This window comes from Mixophyes fleayi, chromosome 4 (genome assembly GCF_038048845.1).
Source record: "Mixophyes fleayi isolate aMixFle1 chromosome 4, aMixFle1.hap1, whole genome shotgun sequence".
NCBI lineage: Eukaryota > Metazoa > Chordata > Amphibia > Anura > Limnodynastidae > Mixophyes > Mixophyes fleayi.
In genome coordinates, this window is record NC_134405.1 from 55,765,515 (window position 1) to 55,788,370 (window position 22,856).

At 45.7% G+C, this 22,856-nt stretch overlaps 1 protein-coding gene and 1 long non-coding RNA gene across 5 annotated transcripts in view; both read right to left on the reverse strand.

The window, feature by feature from the left end:
* LOC142151445 (uncharacterized) overlaps positions 1 to 22,856 on the reverse strand; it is a 404,300-nt gene that overhangs the window by 234,745 nt on the left and 146,699 nt on the right. The window lies entirely within an intron of this gene.
* Positions 1 to 22,856, reverse strand: part of LOC142151443 (inositol polyphosphate-5-phosphatase A-like) — a 74,341-nt gene that overhangs the window by 50,493 nt on the left and 992 nt on the right. The window contains exons 1-5 of one of the 4 annotated variants that reach the window (XM_075207080.1): positions 18,543 to 18,731; positions 17,990 to 18,094; positions 952 to 993; positions 768 to 868; positions 62 to 149 (exon numbers count right to left, since the gene is read on the reverse strand). In XM_075207080.1, coding sequence (XP_075063181.1) covers positions 62 to 149; positions 768 to 868; positions 952 to 993; positions 17,990 to 18,046 — 288 coding nt within the window. In that variant the 5' untranslated portion in view covers positions 18,047 to 18,094; positions 18,543 to 18,731. Of the gene's footprint in view, positions 1 to 61; positions 150 to 767; positions 869 to 951; positions 994 to 17,989; positions 18,732 to 22,856 lie in introns of those variants that run through there. The other 3 variants (XM_075207079.1, XM_075207081.1, XM_075207082.1) reach the window with 3 other exon arrangements.

Genomic DNA, 22,856 nt, shown 5'->3' on the forward strand with positions numbered 1-22,856 from the left:
TATTCATCTGCCTAGCTTGCTGACCCTATGTGGTAATACTGGTTAGACATGGTTTACTCACTGTGAATTTGTCTGGCTGGGTGAAGTCTTTGTCGATGAAGGCTAAAACACAGTCATATTCAGACAGCTCTTCACTCTTCATAAGCTTCCTGTAAAATCGACCATATTTAATTCTCCTTGTACTGAGACTTCTATAACAATACAATCACTGTAACGCGTACTGCAAAACACAGGCTATCTGATCTTCCATTGTAAGGTACGCAAAACATTTATATACCTGCCAACAGTCCCACTTTTCCCAGGACGGTCCCGTGTTCCAGTGGCAGAAAGAGACATGACTTGTGATAAACAGGATATTACCTTGGCTACATATAGGCATGGTTTGGACATACCCACATGTGGGCCAATTTTGTCCCAATTTCCAACTGGGAACTCTGGCAGGTCTGTAGTTCTATCAAACAGATGTGTTCTACTTCATATGTTATTCCCATATTTAAGGAGCATTAGATACCCTGCTTAGGACCACCAACCATGTACCCATCCATAACTATGTAAGAGGGCCCATGTTCACATACATGTCGGCACAATTACACCAGGTAATTGAACAACTTCAGTGGTCTGTTCCTAGCAGACATCATGGGTGGAAGATGTGGTCACACAATCATTTACGTATCTGTAAACTGCTGACTGCAGTGGGACCATCTGATAGCGCCTAAAATACACTGGATTTAGATGTTCCCCTTTAAATAATGACTACTTGTTGTTACCTGATGAAGAGTTCGGCAGAGGCCATTGTCTCCTGGTAGTGTTTGCCCCCAAATTCCTGTAGATGAAGAGCGACAAAGGCCGGCTGGTGGTCCTGCACCGTCTGAATGGCAGAGAAGGCAGATTAAGGTGAGGATGGAGACGAGGGGAGAAGACTATGGAACGTTAAGGCCTTTGTCGTATTACCTTATGGAATTCTTGAAGCCAGTTTTTCTCAATCTCTCCAGGCTGTTGGAATAAAAGATCGAAAACCAGATCTATTAGACATGGAAATGTAATGGATGTGATCAATGTAATTAGCATCTCAGCAAAGCTGCCTGTTATAAGTTAACATGTCAAGTTCCTGCATAGCTAGAAATAAGTGTTCCTAGATTACAAAGGACAATGGCTGGCACTGAGGGAAGATAGTAACAAAATATGAAGACAAACTTTTAATTTTGTGAAAGTTCCAGATCAATCTCCCAGGGAAGTGTCATTACCACTCCCAATGTATAAGGTGGGGGCATTATACAATGAGAAACAATAAGTAAGACAATGCAGAAGGCATTGGTGGTCTAAAATGCTGACAGAACCCAAACTGATGCAGACTATTTATCTCTGTATAATTTTGAGTGTTTGCGCCATCGAGATCCGTGCAGCAGTGACTGAGAAAAGCGCTGGACTTGTGGTCTAGCTTAAAGATAGACGAGTTAAGGATTGGTCGCTTCAGGGCAAGTATAATGCAGAAGTGTAAGAAAAAAGCTTTTGGAAAACCACCAGGGAAACGAAACAGAGCAACACTGTGACCAGACAGAAAAGTAGGGATAAAACAACAAAGAGGGCTCCCATATTTTTTATCGATTATAAAAACTGAAAATCAGAATTCATGTTCACCCAGTTCATAAATTAACCCCAATCCTTAGCAGCTTGTTCCTAGTGAATTAATTGCTACGATTTATAAGCGCTTTTATGACAGTAATAATGGAATGGAAGTTATTACGGGCTGGTAAATGGAAGGAAAAACAACTGTTTGTCTATGGCTTAAAAACGCAGGTGTACAAAGTTGCGTGATGACGCCATCTTAAGGCGGGAAGGACTGTAGAGAAGAGGCGCTAATTCACAATAATCATCATTATTTATATAGCGCCACTAATAACGCAGCGCTGTACAGAGAACTCATTCACATTAGTCCCTGCACCATTGGAGCTTACAGTCTATATTCCCGAATATACACGCACACACACAGACAGACAGCAAGAGAGACTAGGGTCAATTTTGATAGCAGCCAATTAACCTACCAGTATGTTTTTGGGGTGTGGGAGGAAACCGGAGCACCCGGAGGAAACCCATGCAAACACAGGGAGAACATACAAACTCCACACAGATAAGGCCATGGTCAGGATGTGGATAGTCCATATTATCTATAAAGTTCTGGAAAATATGTTGGCTGCTATATAAAATAAAACATTAATTAGATAATGCCTAGGGCAGCCCCATCACTAAATATAGCCCGGACATGGGCGTTCTTATGTCACAGCACTACTGGGGGTGGCTGATTCCTAGAAGTCACTGTGTTGCATTGTACCTGAAAACAATTTTTCGAATGTGTCACTGGTTTTACTTCACCACTGCATTGAAGTATCAATATGTTGAGATAGCAATTTAAAGGTAGTATTGTGCCACAAAAGCCCTTATAAATGCAGGTGGTGGGGGGTGCTGCAGTAGGGCCAACTTGGAGCATTATTGTGAAGATTATTATTATTTTTTTATATTTGTATAGCAGAAAATATTGATAGTAAATTCTTACATGTACACTAGATGGTCAAAAGTATGCGGACATCCGAAAATCTCATTCCACAACCATGGCCATCAATATGGAGTTGGTCCTCCCCTCTCCCTTTGCAGAAAAGTAGAGGCTGTTATACCAGCAAAGGCTTTCTAATAGATTTTGAAACATGGCTGCAAGAATTTGCATCTTTCAGGCAAAAAAGCATTAGTGATGTTGGGCGACAAGGACTGGCTCGCAGTCAGCGTTCCTATTCATCCCAAAGGTCTTCAATGGGGTTGAGGTCAGGGCTCTGTTCAGGCCAGTCACGTCCTTCCACACCAATCTCGAGAAACCATTTTTTGATGGACCTCGCTTAGTGCACGGGGCATTGTCATGCTGAAACTGGAAGGGCTAAACTGCTGCCATAAAGTGGGAAGAACACGACACTCTAGAACAGTGTTTCCCAAACCCAGTCATTGAGGACCCTTAACAGCGCTCGTTTTCCATATATCTTTGCTGGAGCACAGGTGTATTCATCACTGACTGACACATTTTGAAAGATCCACGGGTTGTACTAATTATTTCACTTGTGACCTGTAAAACCTGCATTGTTAGGGTTCCTTGAGGACTGGGTTTGGGAAGCACTGAATGTAAGAATGTTGCTGTATGCTGTAGCATTAAGATTTCCCTTCACTATAACTAAGGAAGCCAGATCAAACCATGAAAAACAGCCTCAGACCAGTATACCTCCTCCGACAAACTTTTGAGTTGACAGTACGCATTCAGGTAGGAAGCATTTTCCTGGAATGCGCCAAACTGAGATTCGTCCAATGGTGGTGTGTTTTACACACCAGGTCAACGATCAGTATTCACTAATCTTGTGTGAGTAACTACCCATTTGTGTGAATGATATTTGTTGTATAGTGTGTTTTTTGTGAAAGAATATATTCAATTATTTTTATTAAGGTAAATTTTCCTGCTTTATAATTTTAATGTTACATTGTGGTTAAAGAAAACTGCACTGGCTTCTCAGATCCTTTAGTCAACATCTGATCCACACTATTTAATTTTGTCCAATAGATTGTAAGCTTGCGAGCAGGGCCTTCTCACCTCTTTGTCTGTTTTACCCAGTTTGTTTATTAGTTTACTATGTTTGTCCCCAATTGTAAAGCGCCACGGAATATGTTGGCGCTATATAAATAAATAAATGATGATGATGACGATGATGATGATTTAATTGGATCCAACAGCAAAGCCATTCGGTGATTACTTTTTCCTTTTTCTCTCTCTAGGTCTTAGTGTCATGTGACTGCTGCAGTCACATGGTACACAGTGGAGGTGGCTGCTGGTCAGCAGGAGGTGATGATATAGGTGAGAAAAGCTGGTGAGCAGGGGGTGGCATGTGAGGGAAAAGCTGGTGAGCAGGGGGTGGCATGTGAGGGAAAAGCTGATGCAAATGCCCATTTACCAGAAAAAAAGAGAAAAACAAATCCGCTCAAGCAATAGGAGATAGGACTATCCTCATTTACATATATAACCTAAAAGTAATAGATGAAGGGTATAGGATGAGGGGGTGCTCATCCAACTAGACATAGCTTAAAGGACAGTTGGTGAAAATTATCACCCAAAAGGAAGTTGGTTCTCAAGTTACTCCAGTCCATAAATATAAAAACAAATTGTATTAGATAATTTATTAAAATCTTATAACCAGGTATCAGAAGTTGGCGAAATATTAATTAAAAATAAAGCAAGTGTGAGAAATAAGTGAATAAGAAATAAAAGGGACCCTTCAGGGAAGCCGGTTAAGGATTATAAACAATATCAATGTCTCCTAAATATCGATGTATATAAGGTTTGAGATAGGTTATGAGTCCTATGTAATAATGGAGTCCATATCTAATGCTCCACTACAGACATATCATTCCTCCTCTTATCTCATATCCTACATTTCATCCTCAAAATATGTAACCTAGTTACCACAGTTATACTATAATGGTTACCATTGTTTAATTATTATTATTATTATTACTATAAGTGTTAGTCTGAGAGGTGCTGTAATGCCGTACATGGAGATAGTTATATCCAAATAAAACAAGAGTTGTGGATATTGGTACGTAGTACAGGGATATGACTAGAAACTTTATTAGCCTAGTGTTGTTTTGTATAATAATCCCCGTGTATTAATCATCACCATAACAAATTTTTAAATTAACTCTGGATATCAATAGTGTCTTCCATATTCCAAGGAGCAGAACCTAGTGTCATGGGGGAGATGTCCCATTATTAATACATGGTGCATATCACACTTATTTCTAGACTTCATTAGGTACTGCTAGTAGCTCCGGTGTGATACAGCTCTAATCTCCTATTTCGCGGGCATCACTACTGATTCCTGATAAATACTAACTGAGATATATTATCATGTAACCGGCACATAGTGTATTATTTGGAGTGATTGCGGCTTCTCATCGCTAAGCGACTTCCAGGTCCCGGAAGATACCTGGTTTTCTGGCCCAATTCTACCCACTTAACTCTGGCTGGCCACCCACGGGTGCCTTCCTATGCCAGGGAAGCCTACCCAGCACCTTCTAAGGTTCTTATTAGTCACTCAGGCAAATGCAGTTAGAAAAGTACAACAGTACATTTATTGTAATAAAAACAACACAAGAATATTATGTACACACAGTAAATAAATGGCAGGCAGGTTTACCACATCATCTGTCCCTTACCCCACTAGCTTAAGGACCTACAATCACGTGGATCTCCTGACTTAAAGATCCATGGAGTTCTTCCCTTAGCTGCAGCTGGCGTCCATTGGTAGAGAACGACAACTCAAAACCAGCTACACTGCACATTCCATAAATCAAATCCCAAAAGGAACAACACCTAGTTCCCCCCTTCCTGGAGTGGCTCCTTATATCTAGGGTCAAATTTCCACAGTGCTTTCCCCTCCCTGGGCAAACCCCTCTCCTTGTTAAACATTGGTGAGTGCTGGACTAAGGGGGTTGGAGAGGGGAGTGGAGATGAGCTGTCCTTACACAGAAACTAACCTGCTAGATGGCATGTCTGGCCTAGTCTTGTGAGAACAATGGATACTAATTAGCCTTCCCCCTCACCTGTATCTTGCAACCTGATCCATAACCGCCCCTGGCTTCACTTTAAGGACAATGAATAACAACCTCACTGCCACATTATCAATATACAATACACAATATACATATTTACAATGAGCTACAATGTCCCTTTATCCACCTGTAATTAGACACTGTGTTTGTACTCTGTTGCGCTGGGGAACAAAAGCAAGGGCTATAAAAAGTACATGCTATAATCCACATTATGTGAGAAACGAGGGACAAGCTGGTTAGGGTGATATTAATTCCTCGTTTCACCACAAGAACCAACTTCCTTTTGGGTGATCTTTTTCACCAAATGTCCTTTGAGCAAATGCCCATGTGTAAGCAAAACTAGGCAGAAGGCTTGTATGAGAAAAATGATGGAGTGGGGGGCATGTGTGAGAAAAGATGGTGGGAATGGGGTATGTCAAGAAAAATAGTGGAGGGGGGTATGCAAGAGAAAAGCTGGTGGGTGGGTGTTTATTATTGGTGGTGTATGGTGAGCGGTGTGTACCAGGTGTGGGTGACACAGTGACCCAGGGCCAGACTGGGACTAAAAATCAGCCCTGGCATTTACAGTACACAGGTCCACCTCTTCTCCAGATAATAATAATAATAATAATTAGAGTACTTTTTACAAAGATCATTGTATCATAATCAGAGAATCAATGAAAGCATGCTGCACTATAAGTCCCAGCATGCCCCACAATAGGCTGTCAGTTATACTGAGACGTCTAGCTCCACAGCAGCTGGAGAGCTACAGGGTGTTGGGGTATGTTACTATAGTCCTCTGTGGATCAGCTGTTTGCTGGCTGTTACCTGTCCTGCGCAGGACTTCTCCTGGTATCACTGCCGTGTCCTGTGACATACAACTGTATTATGCGCAGCTTGACTCTTTATTTGCAGCATAGGGTGCACCAGTATCAGACAATGGTACGTACAAGGCCGGCGGGGGTACAGTGAACTTTTGGGGCCCCCCTCCATAGATGAGTAAGAAAGAAACTGTGTGCCGCCGCTGCACTGCAGCAGCACTGAAAAGGGCGTGTCCACATTGTGTTGTGAGTGTGGCCAACATGGGGCATTGTTACATACATTATAATAAAACATTACAGTTATCGCGCCCTCCCAGCCACATCACGCCATCCCCCTAGGCACATTATCCCACCCCAGCCCACTGTACTTCTCTATGCTTCTGGTGCTGCTGACATCCATCGGGGTGGGAACTTCCTGTAGAGTGAGCAGGGAAACTCTTAGTCTCACGAGATTACCAAATCTTGTGAGACTTAGTCAGCAGAGCAAGCTGGGGAGCTCTGTGTCCTACCCAGGGACTGGAACAGCTATCCGCTCCCTCCTGCTTACCAAAGTTGGATTAAAGCTCGGGGGGGCCTGGGGTATTTAAGAAAGATGGCCCCTATTATGTCACATGGTTATCATTTTTTAAAAAATATTTAGACAAATACACTGGCAATACTGTTAGGTGCACACAGCTCTGCCTTTACAAGCAGTACAGTGTGAAGCAGGACATGCCTCCTAACTGTCCTTGTAGGCGGACCAAATCTCACTAAGTGAAACAGTCACCCAAATTCGGCACTTCCCCACGAGATTCAGGACATTTGGCAGACAGTACTGCTCTCTCCTACCTGTTCTTGTCACTTTCACCACCTGTGGCTGCTGGTGTCTTTAGTTGCTGCTTGTCTGGATCCTGGAATGCTGGAGGCCCTATTTGGAACAAAAATGGGTACATGAAATTTATTTTCCTCCCTCCAAACAACCCCAGCAATAAATTAAATAGCATTTACATTTAATAAATATACCTATTTCCCGCAACCATCCCTGCCATTAAATAATTCATATTCACATTTAATAAATAGATGTTATTTTTTCCCCAAACATCCCCACTTTCAATTACTAGCCCCCAAACCGCCCCAGCATTAAATTAAGGGTCCAATCACACCTTCTTAAATTGATAGGCCTCACTATTTAATTGAATTGACCCACATCAACCCACAAATAAAATAGCACCAATTAAATAATTAGCCCCACTCCAGCATTAAATTAATAGCCTACTTCCCACATTATATTAACACTCTCCCCCTTCCCTCATGCCTGAGTGCGTGTCCCCAGTTGATATTAAGCCACCATAGAGCCCACAAATCATATTATGCTATACAGTAGTGCCGCATGTTCACATTATGTCACACAGTAATGCCCCTAATTCATATTATGCCACAATAGTGTCCTCAAATCAAATTATGCCACAATAGTTCCCCCAAATCATATTATCATATTATACCACACTGTAGTGCCCTAAAATCATATTATGCCATACAGTAGTGCCCCAGTTCATATTATGTCACAATAGTGCCCCCAAATCATATTATGTCACAATAGTGTCCCAAATCATATTATGCCATACCGTAGTGCCCCCAAATCATGTTATGTCACATAGTGCCGCCAAATCATATTATGCTACAATAGTGCCCCCAAATCATATTATGAAATACAGTAGTGCCCCCAAATCCTATTATGCCATACAGTAGTGCCCCAAAACCATATTATGCCATACAGTAGTGCCCCCAAATCCCGTTTTTTAAGTAGTTGGGTCAAAATGACGTAAGATATATTTAGACGCCTTCACCATCACATTGTGCCCCTTTATCATATCACTGCGCCCCTTCACCATATCGCTCTGTATCCCCTTCGCCATCTCACACTGTGTCCCACTCTTCATCAGCTCACACTGTGTCCCCCTCTTTGCCATCTCACACCCTGTGTCCCCCTCTTCGCCATCTCACACCCTGTGTCCCCCTTTTTGCCATCTCACACTGTGTCCCTCTTCATCAGCTCACACTCTGACCCCCCTTCAGCATCTCTCTCTGTCCCCCTCCTTCAGTGTCTCTCTATCCCCCTCTTTCAGTGTCTCTCTATCCCCCTCCTTTAGTGTCTCTCTCTGCCCTCCTGCTTCAGCGTCTCTCTGTCCCCCTCCTTCAGCGTCTCTCTCTGTCCCCCTCCTTCAGCGTCTCTCTGTGCCCCCCTTCAGCCTGTCTCTCTGTGTCCCCCTTCAGCCTGTTTCTTTGTGCCCCCCTTCAGCCTGTCTCTCTGTGTCCCCCTTCAGCCTGTCTCTCTGTGTCCCCCTTCAGCCTGTCTCTCTGTGTTCCCCTTCAGCCTGTCTCTCTGTGTTCCCCTTCAGCCTGCCTCTCTGTGTCCCCCTTCAGTGTCTCTTTGTGCCCCCCTTCAGCCTGTCTCTCTGTGTCCCCCTTCAGCCTGTCTCTCTGTGTCCCCCTTCAGTGTCTCTTTGTGCCCCCCTTCAGCCTGTCTCTCTTTGTCCCCCTTCAGTGTCTCTTTGTGCCCCCCTTCAGCCTGTCTCTCTGTGTCCCCCTTCAGCCTGTCTCTCTGTGTCCCCCTTCAGCCTGTCTCTCTGTGTCCCCCTTCAGCCTGTCTCTCTGTGTCCCCCTTCAGTGTCTCTTTGTGCCCCCCTTCAGCCTGTCTCTCTTTGTCCCCCTTCAGTGTCTCTTTGTGCCCCCCTTCAGCCTGTCTCTCTGTGTCCCCCTTCAGCCTGGCTCTCTGTGTCCCCCTTCAGCCTGTCTCTCTGTGTCCCCCTTCAGTGTCTCTCTGTGTCCCCCTTCAGTGTCTCTCTCTGTCCCCCTTCAGTGTCTCTCTCTGTGTCCCCCTTCAGCCTGTCTCTCTCTGTGTCCCTCTTCAGCCTGTCTCTCTCTGTGTCCCTCTTCAGCCTGTCTCTCTCTGTGTCCCGCTTCAACCTGTCTCTCTCTGTCCCCCTTCAATGTCTCTCTGTGTCCCCCTTCAGCCTGTCTTTCTCTCTGTCCCCCTTCAGCCTGTCTCTCTCTGTGTCCCCCTTCAGCCTGTCTCTCTCTGTGTCCCTCTTCAGCCTGTCTCTCTCTGTGTCCCCCTTCAGCCTGTCTCTCTGTGTCCTCCTTCAGCCTGTCTCTGTGTCCCCCTTCAGCCTGTCTCTTTGTGCCCCCCTTCAGCCTGTCTCTCTGTGTCCCCCTTCAGCCTGTCTCTCTGTGTCCCCCTTCAGCCTGTCTCTCTGTGTTCCCCTTCAGCCTGTCTCTCTGTGTCCCCCTTCAGCCTGTCTCTGTGTCCCCCTTCAGTGTCTCTTTGTGCCCCCCTTCAGCCTGTCTCTCTGTGTCCCCCTTCAGCCTGTCTCTCTGTGTCCTCCTTCAGCCTGTCTCTCTGTGTCCCCCTTCAGCCTGTCTCTTTGTGCCCCCCTTCAGCCTGTCTCTCTGTGTCCCCCTTCAGCCTGTCTCTGTGTCCCCCTTCAGCCTGTCTCTCTGTGTTCCCCTTCAGCCTGTCTCTGTGTCCCCCTTCAGTGTCTCTTTGTGCCCCCCTTCAGCCTGTCTCTCTGTGTCCCCCTTCAGCCTGTCTCTCTGTGTCCCCCTTCAGTGTCTCTTTGTGCCCCCCTTCAGCCTGTCTCTCTTTGTCCCCCTTCAGTGTCTCTTTGTGCCCCCCTTCAGCCTGTCTCTCTGTGTCCCCCTTCAGCCTGTCTCTCTGTGTCCCCCTTCAGTGTCTCTCTCTGTCCCCCTTCAGTGTCTCTCTCTGTGTCCCCCTTCAGCCTGTCTCTCTCTGTGTCCCTCTTCAGCCTGTCTCTCTCTGTGTCCCTCTTCAGCCTGTCTCTCTCTGTGTCCCCCTTCAATGTCTCTCTGTGTCCCCCTTCAGCCTGTCTTTCTCTCTGTCCCCCTTCAGCCTGTCTCTCTCTGTGTCCCCCTTCAGCCTGTCTCTCTCTGTGTCCCTCTTCAGCCTGTCTCTCTCTGTGTCCCCCTTCAGCCTGTCTCTCTGTGTCCTCCTTCAGCCTGTCTCTCTGTGTCCCCCTTCAGCCTGTCTCTTTATGCCCCCCTTCAGCCTGTCTCTCTGTGTCCCCCTTCAGCCTGTCTCTCTGTGTCCCCCTTCAGCCTGTCTCTCTGTGTTCCCCTTCAGCCTGTCTCTCTGTGTTCCCCTTCAGCCTGCCTCTCTGTGTCCCCCTTCAGTGTCTCTTTGTGCCCCCCTTCAGCCTGTCTCTCTGTGTCCCCCTTCAGCCTGTCTCTCTGTGTCCCCCTTCAGTGTCTCTTTGTGCCCCCCTTCAGCCTGTCTCTCTTTGTCCCCCTTCAGTGTATCTTTGTACCCCCCTTCAGCCTGTCTCTGTGTCCCCTTCAGCCTGTCTCTCTGTGTCCCCCTTCAGCCTGTCTCTCTGTGTCCCCCTTCAGCCTGTCTCTCTGTGTCCACCTTCAGTGTCTCTTTGTGCCCCCCTTCAGCCTGTCTCTCTTTATCCCCCTTCAGTGTCTCTTTGTGTCCCCCTTCAGCCTGTCTCTCTGTGTCCCCCTTCAGCCTGTCTCTCTGTGTCCCCCTTCAGCCTGTCTCTCTGTGTCCCCCTTCAGCCTGTCTCTCTGTGTCCCCCTTCAGCCTGTCTCTCTGTGCCCTCCTTCAGTGTCTCTCTGTGTCCCCCTTCAGTGTCTCTCTCTGTCCCCCTTCAGTGTCTCTCTCTGTGTCCCCCTTCAGCCTGTCTCTCTCTGTGTCCCTCTTCAGCCTGTCTCTCTCTGTGTCCCTCTTCAGCCTGTCTCTCTCTCTGTCCCCCTTCAATGTCTCTCTGTGTCCCCCTTCAGCCTGTCTTTCTCTCTGTCCCCCTTCAGCCTGTCTCTCTCTGTGTCCCCCTTCAGCCTGTCTCTCTCTGTGTCCCTCTTCAGCCTGTCTCTCTCTGTGTCCCCCTTCAGCCTGTCTCTCTGTGTCCTCCTTCAGCCTGTCTCTCTGTGTCCCCCTTCAGCCTGTCTCTTTGTGCCCCCCTTCAGCCTGTCTCTCTGTGTCCCCCTTCAGCCTGTCTCTCTGTGTCCCCCTTCAGCCTGTCTCTCTGTGTTCCCCTTCAGCCTGTCTCTCTGTGTCCCCCTTCAGCCTGTCTCTGTGTCCCCCTTCAGTGTCTCTTTGTGCCCCCCTTCAGCCTGTCTCTCTGTGTCCCCCTTCAGCCTGTCTCTCTGTGTCCCCCTTCACTGTCTCTTTGTGCCCCCCTTCAGCCTGTCTCTCTTTATCCCCCTTCAGTGTCTCTTTGTGCCCCCCTTCAGCCTGTCTCTCTTTGTCCCCCTTCAGTGTCTCTTTGTGCCCCCCTTCAGCCTGTCTCTCTGTGTTCCCCTTCAGCCTGTCTCTCTGTGTCCTCCTTCAGTGTCTCTGTGTCCCCCTTCAGTGTCTCTATCTGTCCCCCTTCAGTGTCTCTCTCTGTGTCCCCCTTCAGTCTGTCTCTCTCTGTGTCCCTCTTCAGCCTGTCTCTCTCTGTGTCCCTCTTCAGCCTGTCTCTCTCTGTGTCCCCCTTCAGCCTGTCTCTCTCTGTCCCCCTTCAATGTCTCTCTGTGTCCCCCTTCAGCCTGTCTTTCTCTCTGTCCCCCTTCAGCCTGTCTCTCTCTGTGTCCCTCTTCAGCCTGTCTCTCTGTGTCCCCCTTCAGCCTGTCTCTTTGTGCCCCCCTTCAGCCTGTCTCTCTGTGTCCCCCTTCAGCCTGTCTCTCTGTGTCCCCCTTCAGCCTGTCTCTCTGTGTTCCCCTTCAGCCTGTCTCTCTGTGTTCCCCTTCAGCCTGCCTCTCTGTGTCCCCCTTCAGCCTGTCTCTGTGTCCCCCTTCAGTGTCTCTTTGTGCCCCCCTTCAGCCTGTCTCTCTGTGTCCCCCTTCAGCCTGTCTCTCTGTGCCCCCCTTCAGTGTCTCTTTGTGCCCCCCTTCAGCCTGTCTCTCTTTGTCCCCCTTCAGTGTCTCTTTGTACCCCCCTTCAGCCTGTCTCTCTGTGTCCCCCTTCAGCCTGTCTCTCTGTGTCCCCCTTCAGCCTGTCTCTCTGTGTTCCCCTTCAGCCTGTCTCTCTGTGTCCACCTTCAGTGTCTCTTTGTGCCCCCCTTCAGCCTGTCTCTCTTTGTCCCCCTTCAGTGTCTCTTTGTGCCCCCTTCAGCCTGTCTCTCTGTGTCCCCCTTCAGCCTGTCTCTCTGTGTCCCCCTTCAGCCTGTCTCTCTGTGTCCCCCTTCAGCCTGTCTCTCTGTGTCCCCCTTCAGCCTGTCTCTCTGTGTCCTCCTTCAGTGTCTCTCTGTGTCCCCCTTCAGTGTCTCTCTCTGTCCCCCTTCAGTGTCTCTCTCTGTGTCCCCCTTCAGCCTGTCTCTCTCTGTGTCCCTCTTCAGCCTGTCTCTCTCTGTGTCCCCCTTCAGCCTGTCTCTCTCTGTGTCCCGCTTCAGCCTGTCTCTCTCTGTCCCCCTTCAATGTCTCTCTGTGTCCCCCTTCATCCTGTCTTTCTCTCTGTCCCCCTTCAGCCTGTCTCTCTCTGTGTCCCCCTTCAGCCTGTCTCTCTCTGTGTCCCTCTTCAGCCTGTCTCTCTCTCTGTCCCCCTTCAATGTCTCTCTGTGTCCCCCTTCAGCCTGTCTTTCTCTCTGTCCCCCTTCAGCCTGTCTCTCTCTGTGTCCCCCTTCAGCCTGTCTCTCTCTGTGTCCCCCTTCAGCCTGTCTCTCTCTGTGTCCCCCTTCAGCCTGTCTCTCTCTGTCCCCCTTCAGTGTCTCTCTGTCCCCCTTCAGTGTCTCTCTGTCCCCCTTCAGTGTCTCTTTGTGCCCCCCTTCAGCCTGTCTCTGTGTCCCCCTTCAGCCTGTCTCTCTGTGTCCCCCTTCAGCCTGTCTCTCTCTGTCCCCCTTCAGTGTCTCTCTGTGCCCCCCTTCACTCCCCTTTACTTACCTTCTTTCCTGATGTCCTCTCTGCTGCAGCTCCTCACTGAGGCTGACGGACGTGATGACGTCACACCCGGCAGTCAGTGAGGAGGAGGATCCGGTTCTGGATGATGGGTAAGGATTTTTTTTGGGTTTTTTCCTTGTTTTTTTTTCACTATGGCGATCGCGGCACCCCTGTGATAGCGCCGCGGCACCCCAGGGAGCCGTGGCGCACAGTTTGGGAACCGCCGTATTAACACCACTAAATGATATTTGTATAAACTGTGAGTTTATATAAATATTAATTAGGAATAATTATGAATTATACAGAAGAGCATACTAACTACAATATTCAAGTATATTAAAAGTCAGCTTGGAGCTCTGTAACCTCATGGCTTGTGGCTTCTTTTATGTCACACTAAGTTCTCAGAGTTTATTGCAGCATCCTTTCTCTCCCCCTCCCCTCGTTTTCTGTAGCATCCTTTCTCCCCCCGTTTTTTTCTGTAGCATCCTCTCTCTCCCCCTCCCCCCATTTTCTGTAGCATCCCATCTCTCCCCCTCCCCTCATTTTCTGTAGTATCCTTTATCACGCCCCCCCCCATTTTTTCTGTAGCATCCTTTCTATCCCCCTCCCCCTGTTTTCTGTAGCATCCTTTCTATCCCCCTCCTCCTGTTTTCTGTAGCATCCTTTCTATCCCCCTCCCCGTTTTCTGTAGCATTCTTTCTCCCCCCCTTTTTCTGTAGACTCTTTTCTTCCCCCCCCCCCCCATTTTCTGTAGCATTCTTTCTCTACCCCTCCCCCCCATTTTCTGTAGCATCCCTTCTCTCCCCCTCCCCCCTTTTTCTATAGCATCCCTTCTCTCCCCCTTCCCCCTTTTTCTGTAGCATCCATTCTCTCCCCCTTCCCCCGTTTTCTGAGCATCCTTTCTCTCCCTTCATTTTCTCTGTATTAGTGTACTTACCTTCTCATCTTCTTTTCTCTTCTTGTTTCTGGCTTCTGCCTTCTTCTCCTGTCGGCTCCTTTACTCTGACAGCTGCGCGCGGCACATGTAGTCAGGGGGCTGGTTCCTGGGAGGAGCCATCCACCAGGAAGCCTGTCAGCGTCACCCATTAACTTGGGTGCACTGACTGGAATGCCAGGACCCGGCCCATCTAACCATCGGCCTTTCTGGCATTGCCAGAGGTGCCAGATGGACAGTCCGGCTCTGGTGTGACCTGTGTATAATGATTAGTGTGTATCAGGTGTGTGATACCAGTGTCACCTGCATATAGTAATCAGTATGTATAAGGTAAGTAAATAGAGTGTCTATTGCTGACTTACTGCAACAAGTTATTTGGCTTTATTATTCCAAAATCTTTCATCTGGACCCCCCCTCTAGAAATCCTGCACTGGCCCCTGGGCAGCAGTGAAGCCTGGACAGTAATCTGTATCAAGCATCCTTGTCAGGCAGTAGTTAGATAAGTACAAGACTTTTAACTTAGTGTAGTGTCCCTACCTATGGAATAGGTTATATAAATTTGGATTTGGGCACCACGTCAGTTTATGGATTAATATCTTTTACACCTCTCCCTAGGCTTGGGGTCCGTGCTAAGTAAAACATGTTCTTCCTGCCCCTCTGTAGAGGTACCAGACAAGGGCTTTTTTTTTTTGCATTAGTCATAGAATTTCTGGTAGCTTTTCCCACCTCCCACAGATATATGTGGTCTGTTGGTAAATAAAGGGTCACATAGTGTGTAGAGAGGGACAATGATTTCATCTATGACTAAGACTACTGTATTTATGAATAATACTGTTAGGTCATATCAGAGGTCTTATCCTCTGTCTCCTGGTGATGGAAGTTCCTGGTTACCACAGAACCCGATTTGATTCGTCCTCAGTTCCAACCCCACTTTTATTGGTCTGTAAAGGATTAAATACCTATAGCACATTTACTAAGACTTTACAGCATTTCATTTGAAAGACTTATTTGATTTCCAATATCGCATCATGCTGATTCTATTTAGTTTAGGTACACTTCCCAGTCAACGTTTGGGTCTTCAAATGCCATATTAGCTACATGATCCTTGGGGTCCCTTTTGAACACATAGAAGATGTTAAGCTCTGTACTTTTCTATCTGCTTTCATTTTATTTCTTCCTCTTCTCCTAAAGTACATAGTTTATTATTCTTCCTCAGGTGTGGCAGCACGGCGGCTTAGTGGTTAGCACTTCTGCCTCACAGCACTGGGGTCATGAGTTCAATTCCTGACTATGGCCTTATCTGTGAGGAGTTTGTATGTTCTCCCCGTGTTTACGTGGGTTTCCTCTAACAATCCAAAAACATACTCATCTCTCTCAGTCTGTCTGTGTGTGTGTATGTTAGGGAATTTAGACTGTAAGCCCCAATGGGGCAGGGACTGATGTGAATGAGTTCTCTGTACAGCGCTGTGGAATTAGTGGCGCTATATAAATAGCTGATGAGGAGGAGCTCCATAAGATTAACCCTTCTGAGCCTGGCAGAGGCTACTGTATAAATCCCTCACTGGTGAAGATGATTTCATATTATCTGAGACTGCCCTCACCCTAAAGCCGTATGTCTCTACACTGGTTGCCTGTTTTCTACCGAATCCAATATAAAATACTTTTACTAACCAACAAGGCCATCAACAAAGCTGCACCAACATACATCTCCTCTCTTGTCTCAAAATATCTCCCAACTCGGCAACTCAGTTCTGCACAAGATCTGCGTCTCTCATCCATCCTCATTACATCCTCTCATTCCCGATTACATGGCTTTTTTCGGTCTGCACCCACTTTATGGAATTCACTCCCTGGCACAATAAGACTCTCCTCTGGTCTACAAGCTTTCAAGCGTTCTCTGAAAACCCACCTCTTCAGACAAGCTTATAATATTCCTCAACCACCCTCTTAACCTCACTACATTACCCTATTACCACCCGTTACACAATTTCACACAAGACAACTACCCCTTGACCAACATTGTTGTGTGACAGGATCATTTAGCTTATGAGTCACTTTTACCTTTGCAGTCTGGCTGCGCCGAAATGCAAAATGTAGACTTAACCTCATGTGTCAAACTCCCAGTGTCCCATAGATTGTAAGCTTGCGAGCAGGGCCTTCTCACCTCTTTGTCCATTTTACCCAGTTTGTTTATTAGTTTATTATGTTTGTCCCCAATTGTAAAGCGCTATGGAATATGTTGGCGCTATATAAAAAAATGATGATGATGATGATAATGATTTCACAAATATATTAAATATAAAAGGCTAGCACTTATAAGAGCAGACTGCACTGTAATAGGATCCCGATGTAATGAAAGCAACAAATGCAGGTTTTGAAAATCCCTCGTTAATAAAGCATTTATGTATAAAGTCCTTTGTATAGGTCGAAGGCTTCCCAACCAAATTATAAAGGCTTAATTATGATGACTGTCCATGCAATTCCATTGCTTTTGAATTGTGATTATAGCACAATTGTATTTGCATAGTTTTTGTATTTCACTTCAGTATGAGATACATGAATAAAGTACAAATAAAAAAACATATACTAGAGTACTGGTGTAAAAATTCTTAAATGATCAAACACAAATTTATATTGGAATAAAAAACCTGGGGGTTATCTTAAACTGGAGACGTAGGACAAATGCTCTTTCTGTACGCAATAACATTATTTTGCTGTTGTTGTTTCATTTGAACTACACACTTTCAATTGTCAGCAGCCACAGAATTCCAGCAGATATTTAATTAATTCTAGCAGCTACGATATATATTTTATTTTTTTACCGGTATACCAAACGCCCTTTCTGCCTGGCCCTAAAATCAGTGCTGGTGCTAAGGATCAGGAAGCAGGGCAGCAGAGTGGCTTAGTGGTGATCACATCTGCCTCACAGCACTGGGGTCATGAGTTCAATTCCCGACCATGGCCTTATCTGTCTGGAGTTTGTATGTTCTCTCTGTGTTCGCGTGGGTTTCCTCCAGGTGCTCTGGTTTCCTCCCACACTCCAAAAACATACTGGTAGGTTAATTGGCTGCTATCAAATTGACCTTAGTCTTTTTTTCTGTCTGTCTCTTGTGTGTGTGTGTGTGTGTTAGGTAATTTAGATTGTAAGCTCCAATGGGGCAGGGACAGATGAGTGAGTTCACTGTACAGCGCTGCGGAATTAGTGGCGCTATATAAATAGATGATGATGATGACGATGATGAAGAATAAAGCTGGTGACCATAACGAAGACATATATGATTGTAAGCTTTCGATCAGGGTTCTCTTACCTCTCTGTCTGTATGTATTACCCAGTATTGTCTTATCAATGTTTGTTCCCAATTGTAAAGCGCTACGGAATTTGCTGGCGCTATATAAATAAATGTTGATGATGATGATGATATGTGGTGAATACATTTTTTCCTTTTAAATGAGCAGCACTATGCAGATATATGTCATGGAACACGTAAGGTTAACACATTGTTTATGTTGAGTGGCTAAAAACTGCAAATTAGCATCAACATTACATTTGACTATTTCCAAGGCAGCCAGAAAATGCAAATTAGGGTAGTGGTCAGGGGTGAGACTGATGGTGAAATGAGGGTTGAGAAACAGCGGTATAGATTACGTACAGAATGACAAACCATAAGTGAAATGAGAAGCAAGAAGTTGTAAACGGTAGAAGAAATAAGGGCTGGGAGAGAGATATAACAGTAGAAAGATGTTTGTGTTGGTTCAAACTCACCTCGTCAGACATGGAGCCGATATTGGAAGTGATGAGCAGGACTCCTAGACTCTCCATGACTTAGATGACAGACTGCGAGGCACAGCTTACACAAGTACAATGAGACTGAGATAGTGACACAGATACAGTTAAATTTTAGAATTTAAAGATTACAAAATAGGGAAGCACAGGGAAACAGATACATTAACACCTACACAGCCAGGAAGGGACACACACAGTAATATTAAGACAAAAGAAAGGAAATATAGAATAAAAGGCCTAGAATAAGAGGCACAGGGGCTAGTTAATAACAGACAGATAAAAGGTGACCAGGACAGAAGATAGAGATTGCTGTGAGTAACGTACAGTATAAGAGACTAAAGCAGAAAGTAAAATGTTAAAGGTACATAGATAAAGGCAACAGGATCAGAAATCACAGGGCACAGAGAGCAAGGGGCAGCCAGGTGTCACAGACAATGACAGCAGGAGGTTGAGGAACAAACAGAGAATGACAGAGGTTTATAACCAGAGGACACAGGTAAATCATATGCAAAGTGTCACATGGGAGACACACCACTGGCTTCTGGAGGAATTAACCTGTCTGGATCCCTGGCAGGACATTCTGCTAATCCTGACTGTGTCAACAACTCCTCTAACAATCCCGGGATCTCACTCTGTGTTTTTATTTATCTCTGCTGCCCACAGCTAATCCATTGATCTCCCTCCTTCCTGGCTCAGGTGTGTCTGGCTGGCCCCTCCCACTGGTCAGGTGTCAGTTCTACTGTCACCTGTCCCCTCCCACCAAACACATTTCATACATTCCAGCTCTTCTCGCTCTTGTTCTGTGAGTCCCTGTTACCTGGGGGAGTTCTTCTGTCCATGAGTACCAAGTAACAAATTGTAGGAAACTTAAATCCTATGTAGCCGGTTTGATTCCCTCACCCCTACTCCAGCTGGTTTTCCCTTTAGTGTTCGTAATAATATATCTCATGAACATGTCTTGTATACAACCTATACTGCTGCATCACACACCCCGAGACATCTCTGCAGCAAGGTCTGTTATTCCAAATCACCCAGCCATCCCCTCACCTTGTCGTGTATTGCACTTACTTTTACCTATTGAGCAAACTGCACTTGCAGCCTATCTGTATTTACACAACTTGAGCATCAGCTAAGAAACCTGGTCCCAGCAGTGTCATTATGTCCTAATAATAACAACTGCTTTGTGATGTCAGCACTAGTACAGGGCAGGGGCTGAGAGGAGGGGGCTGGCAGACAAGCAGGGTGAAGACACTTATGGCCCAGGGAGCAGGAACATATAAACTGTATTAAGAGGTCTGGAGTGAAGATGGCTGTACCAGAATGCAGGTACCTCGCTCCTCCTCGGCAGTCACACAGAACTGAGGTTTCCTTCTCCACAGCTAAGTTCATTGGACGCGGTCGCCAGAGAAAGACAGCCTCTCCCAACAACAGACAGCCCCGATCACAACAATCTAGCACTAGAGGCCAAGCTAAACGTCACAAACATGCCACCCGCCAATCAACCTCTTCTATAAGACATTCTAAAAAAATCAGCCCTAAAAGGAAAGTGATATTTGCCACAGATAGCTCGCCACCATCAAGGAGGACTCGAAGGTCGTCCTGTGCATCACAACAACAATCCCGGCTCTATTCAAACACACGCACGCTGGGTCATAAAACGATGGATAACAACAAGTCTTCAAGGCAATACTCCAGAAACACACAAACTAGAACCAGAGGGAACGGGAAATCTAGAAAGTCCTCTACCCGTTCCGGAGCCAGAACCGTGAAAGCATCAAGTGGCACCACACCCAGTAGAGTCATCTCCTCAGATGCCTCCACATGCACTATAAACCAGAATACAAAGAAACCAACTGAGAGTCACCAGCAGCTAACAGGAACAGAAAATAGAATGGACGGTCATGTTGAAACAAACTATCTGACAGTTGAAATTCGCATTTCTAATGAGAGGGACAGCGCACTGGAGACGGCTCCAGCAACCAGCGAGGGGACTGCATCTCCATGGAGTTTTGGCTTTCTCAAACCATTGTTAAACTTCAACTGGACCTTTGACGAGTCCCAAGTTCCATTGAAATTTACATGGAAGATATCATTGCCCCGCTGAAACCATAGCGTTTGTCCATCTCCACTGAAGATCATTACCGCGTCCATTCGTTTCTGCTACCCTAATAAATAAGATAAGCAAGCTGTTTTCCTAAATATATTCTTGATTGACTTAGAGAAGTCAATTATTGACTTAAGTTAGAATAGATATTGCTCATTTAACTCTAAAATATATGGTCATACTGTATGTCTCAAAGTAAGAAAATATAGAACATTAGTTTAAAACATTGTTGTTTATATTTAAGTTTGCCAATGCAAGAATTTACTTAGTATATTGTCCAGTCTGTTTTATATGTTGCTACTCAATATGTAAAAATTGTTTCATTCATATTTTGCATAGTGTATATGTATATCTATTAAGTTGGAAATGTCTAATAAGCATTTTACAAAATGAAAAATATTTTCCCTATTTAAAACAGATTTTGTAAATCTTCAAGATGCTAATCACTACTAACAAGTATAATGTAATGTGCCCCAATTTGTTGTATATGCTGTCTGGGGATTATGGCTCCCACTAGACTTCTAAAAAATGTATACATATATAGGCGCTCACGGATGTGTACATAGAAAATGAAGGAAATCTTCTCTTGTATTCCCCCAATCAGAACAATTCACATGTAAAAATTACATAATATAGTGTACTATGTTCATAAGTTATTTTTGACTTCCACCACAATAGAGAATCCCAGAAATGTCCCAATGATGGTAAAAGATTTTCAATGTGAAGAAGGGTTGATAATTCATCAATCATATGTCTTACCTTCTCCCTTTCAATCTATATGCTTACAAAATGCCTTCTTTCACAATGGCAATATATATGTCTCACACTTTATCCTCCACGTAAATGGCAGATATGTGTGATGTCCATTCGTATCAATACCATAAAAAAATGGAAAGAAAACCCTCTAGTGCACTACCTCTTTAATTAAAATATTGAACATAAAATAAAACCATTGCTGATACATTATCATAAAAGCCCATTAATTAGGGTGAGGTCCCCTACCAGATGTCCGGACTTTAACAGCTTGAAAAAAGGATAGTACACTCCAGGATGGAGTAAGGTATCCTTATTTTTGTTGGTATCACCAGCCACAATCCAGAGTCATCTAGGTCTGTTTCCAACGCGTTTCTATTCTTCCTGGAGTCTTTTTCAAGGCAAGATCATGACCCACTAGACTTATACAACAATGCTAAGATCCAGAGTACTGTCTCTTGTTATAGATACAAGCGATACCAATCTGCGATTTTTGCACTGTTGAGTGCCCACTTAAAGCAGGGTGACATCTGGGCTGGACCACTGGGCAGTAAGATATGAATGACCAGACCTCCTATCAAAAGAAGTGTCTCCATAATGTCCAGTCACCTATAAAGTCCTCTAGCTATTATTTGTATATCCAATATGTGTATGCAGCTGTGTAGTATTGCTGTAATATTTTACATAGTGCTTTAGTGTTATTGTATTTTAGGTGGTGTTTATACCATAACTTGCGACTGTTGCATAAAGCAGCTCAAGTTAGAATTTTACTGTCCACTTAAGTGTGTCAGGTCCCACAGTAGGACACCCATGGCTTAGGGGGCATAAGATTCGGCTGCCACCATGGATGCTACGAGGCGCATGACCTGATGTGATTGGGTCAGGAACCTCCAAAACGCTGGTAATTCTGTCCTACAACCGCCGCACTTTCTCCTATGGTTGTAAGATCCAATAAAGAGCAGTATCAAACTGCAACCCTAAGAAAGCACCTACTTGTAGTGGGAGTCGGACATGACGTTGGGAAGTTCACACCCAGCTATTGAGGAGTTCCTGCAGTGTCAGCTGCACACAGGCTTCCATGGCCTCTCAATAGGGAGCATTAATCATGAGGTCTTCCAGGTAGGGAAGAATTATAACACCCTAAACACCAGAGAGGTTCCACAAATGCGACCATGACCTTGGTGAACACCCTGGATTTAGATTTCAGGTGAAAGGGTCTGAAATTGGAAATGGCACTTTCCAATGGAAAACCAAATAAATATTTAATGTCCTTCCCAGATGGGCACATTGATACAAGCACCCATATTTGGAGTCCATTGGGAGAGAGCTATTCTTCTTGGATACCAAGAAGAGATTAGAGTAGAAAGCCGAGCAACACTGGTGCCAGGAAATGACTCAGGTCTGCAGCAGGGACCAAACGCAGTCCAGGAGGACACGTGGCGATCTGCTTCCCTGGGGGTATGTACAAGTAACAAATAAAAGGCAGGATTTTTAACTCGAGTAAACAGCCCCTGTACAAGATCACAAGAACCCATTCATGTACCTTGGAGATCTCACAGTTGTACCCAAACATCTGGAGACCCCGACTAATGCTTTCAGGGGAGAAACTGAGCAGAACAATCTTAAAGGAGCTGGTGGGCTTTATACCTTGTGAAGTGCTGGTTGGGAAGTATTTTGGGGGAGAAAAGGTGCTTTTCCCATCTGTTGATTGGGAAATTACCATCTCTAAGTGTGGACCAAAAAAGGGACATGCCTGTAAACGGAAGGGGGACCATCAATTTGAGTTGGGATCTGCTGACAAGTGGTCAAGACACTGACAAGAGATCAGTGAGGGGTGGGTTGCACATTATAGCTCCCCACTGCTATTGGGGTGGGCGCTACATGGGGGATACCCGGAGCACCTCTTCTCCCCTGTGGAGAATGGAGATCCACAACCCAGCAATCTGCAGGCCTGGAACCGAAGAAAGATGAGCAGGGACTCATATGGGG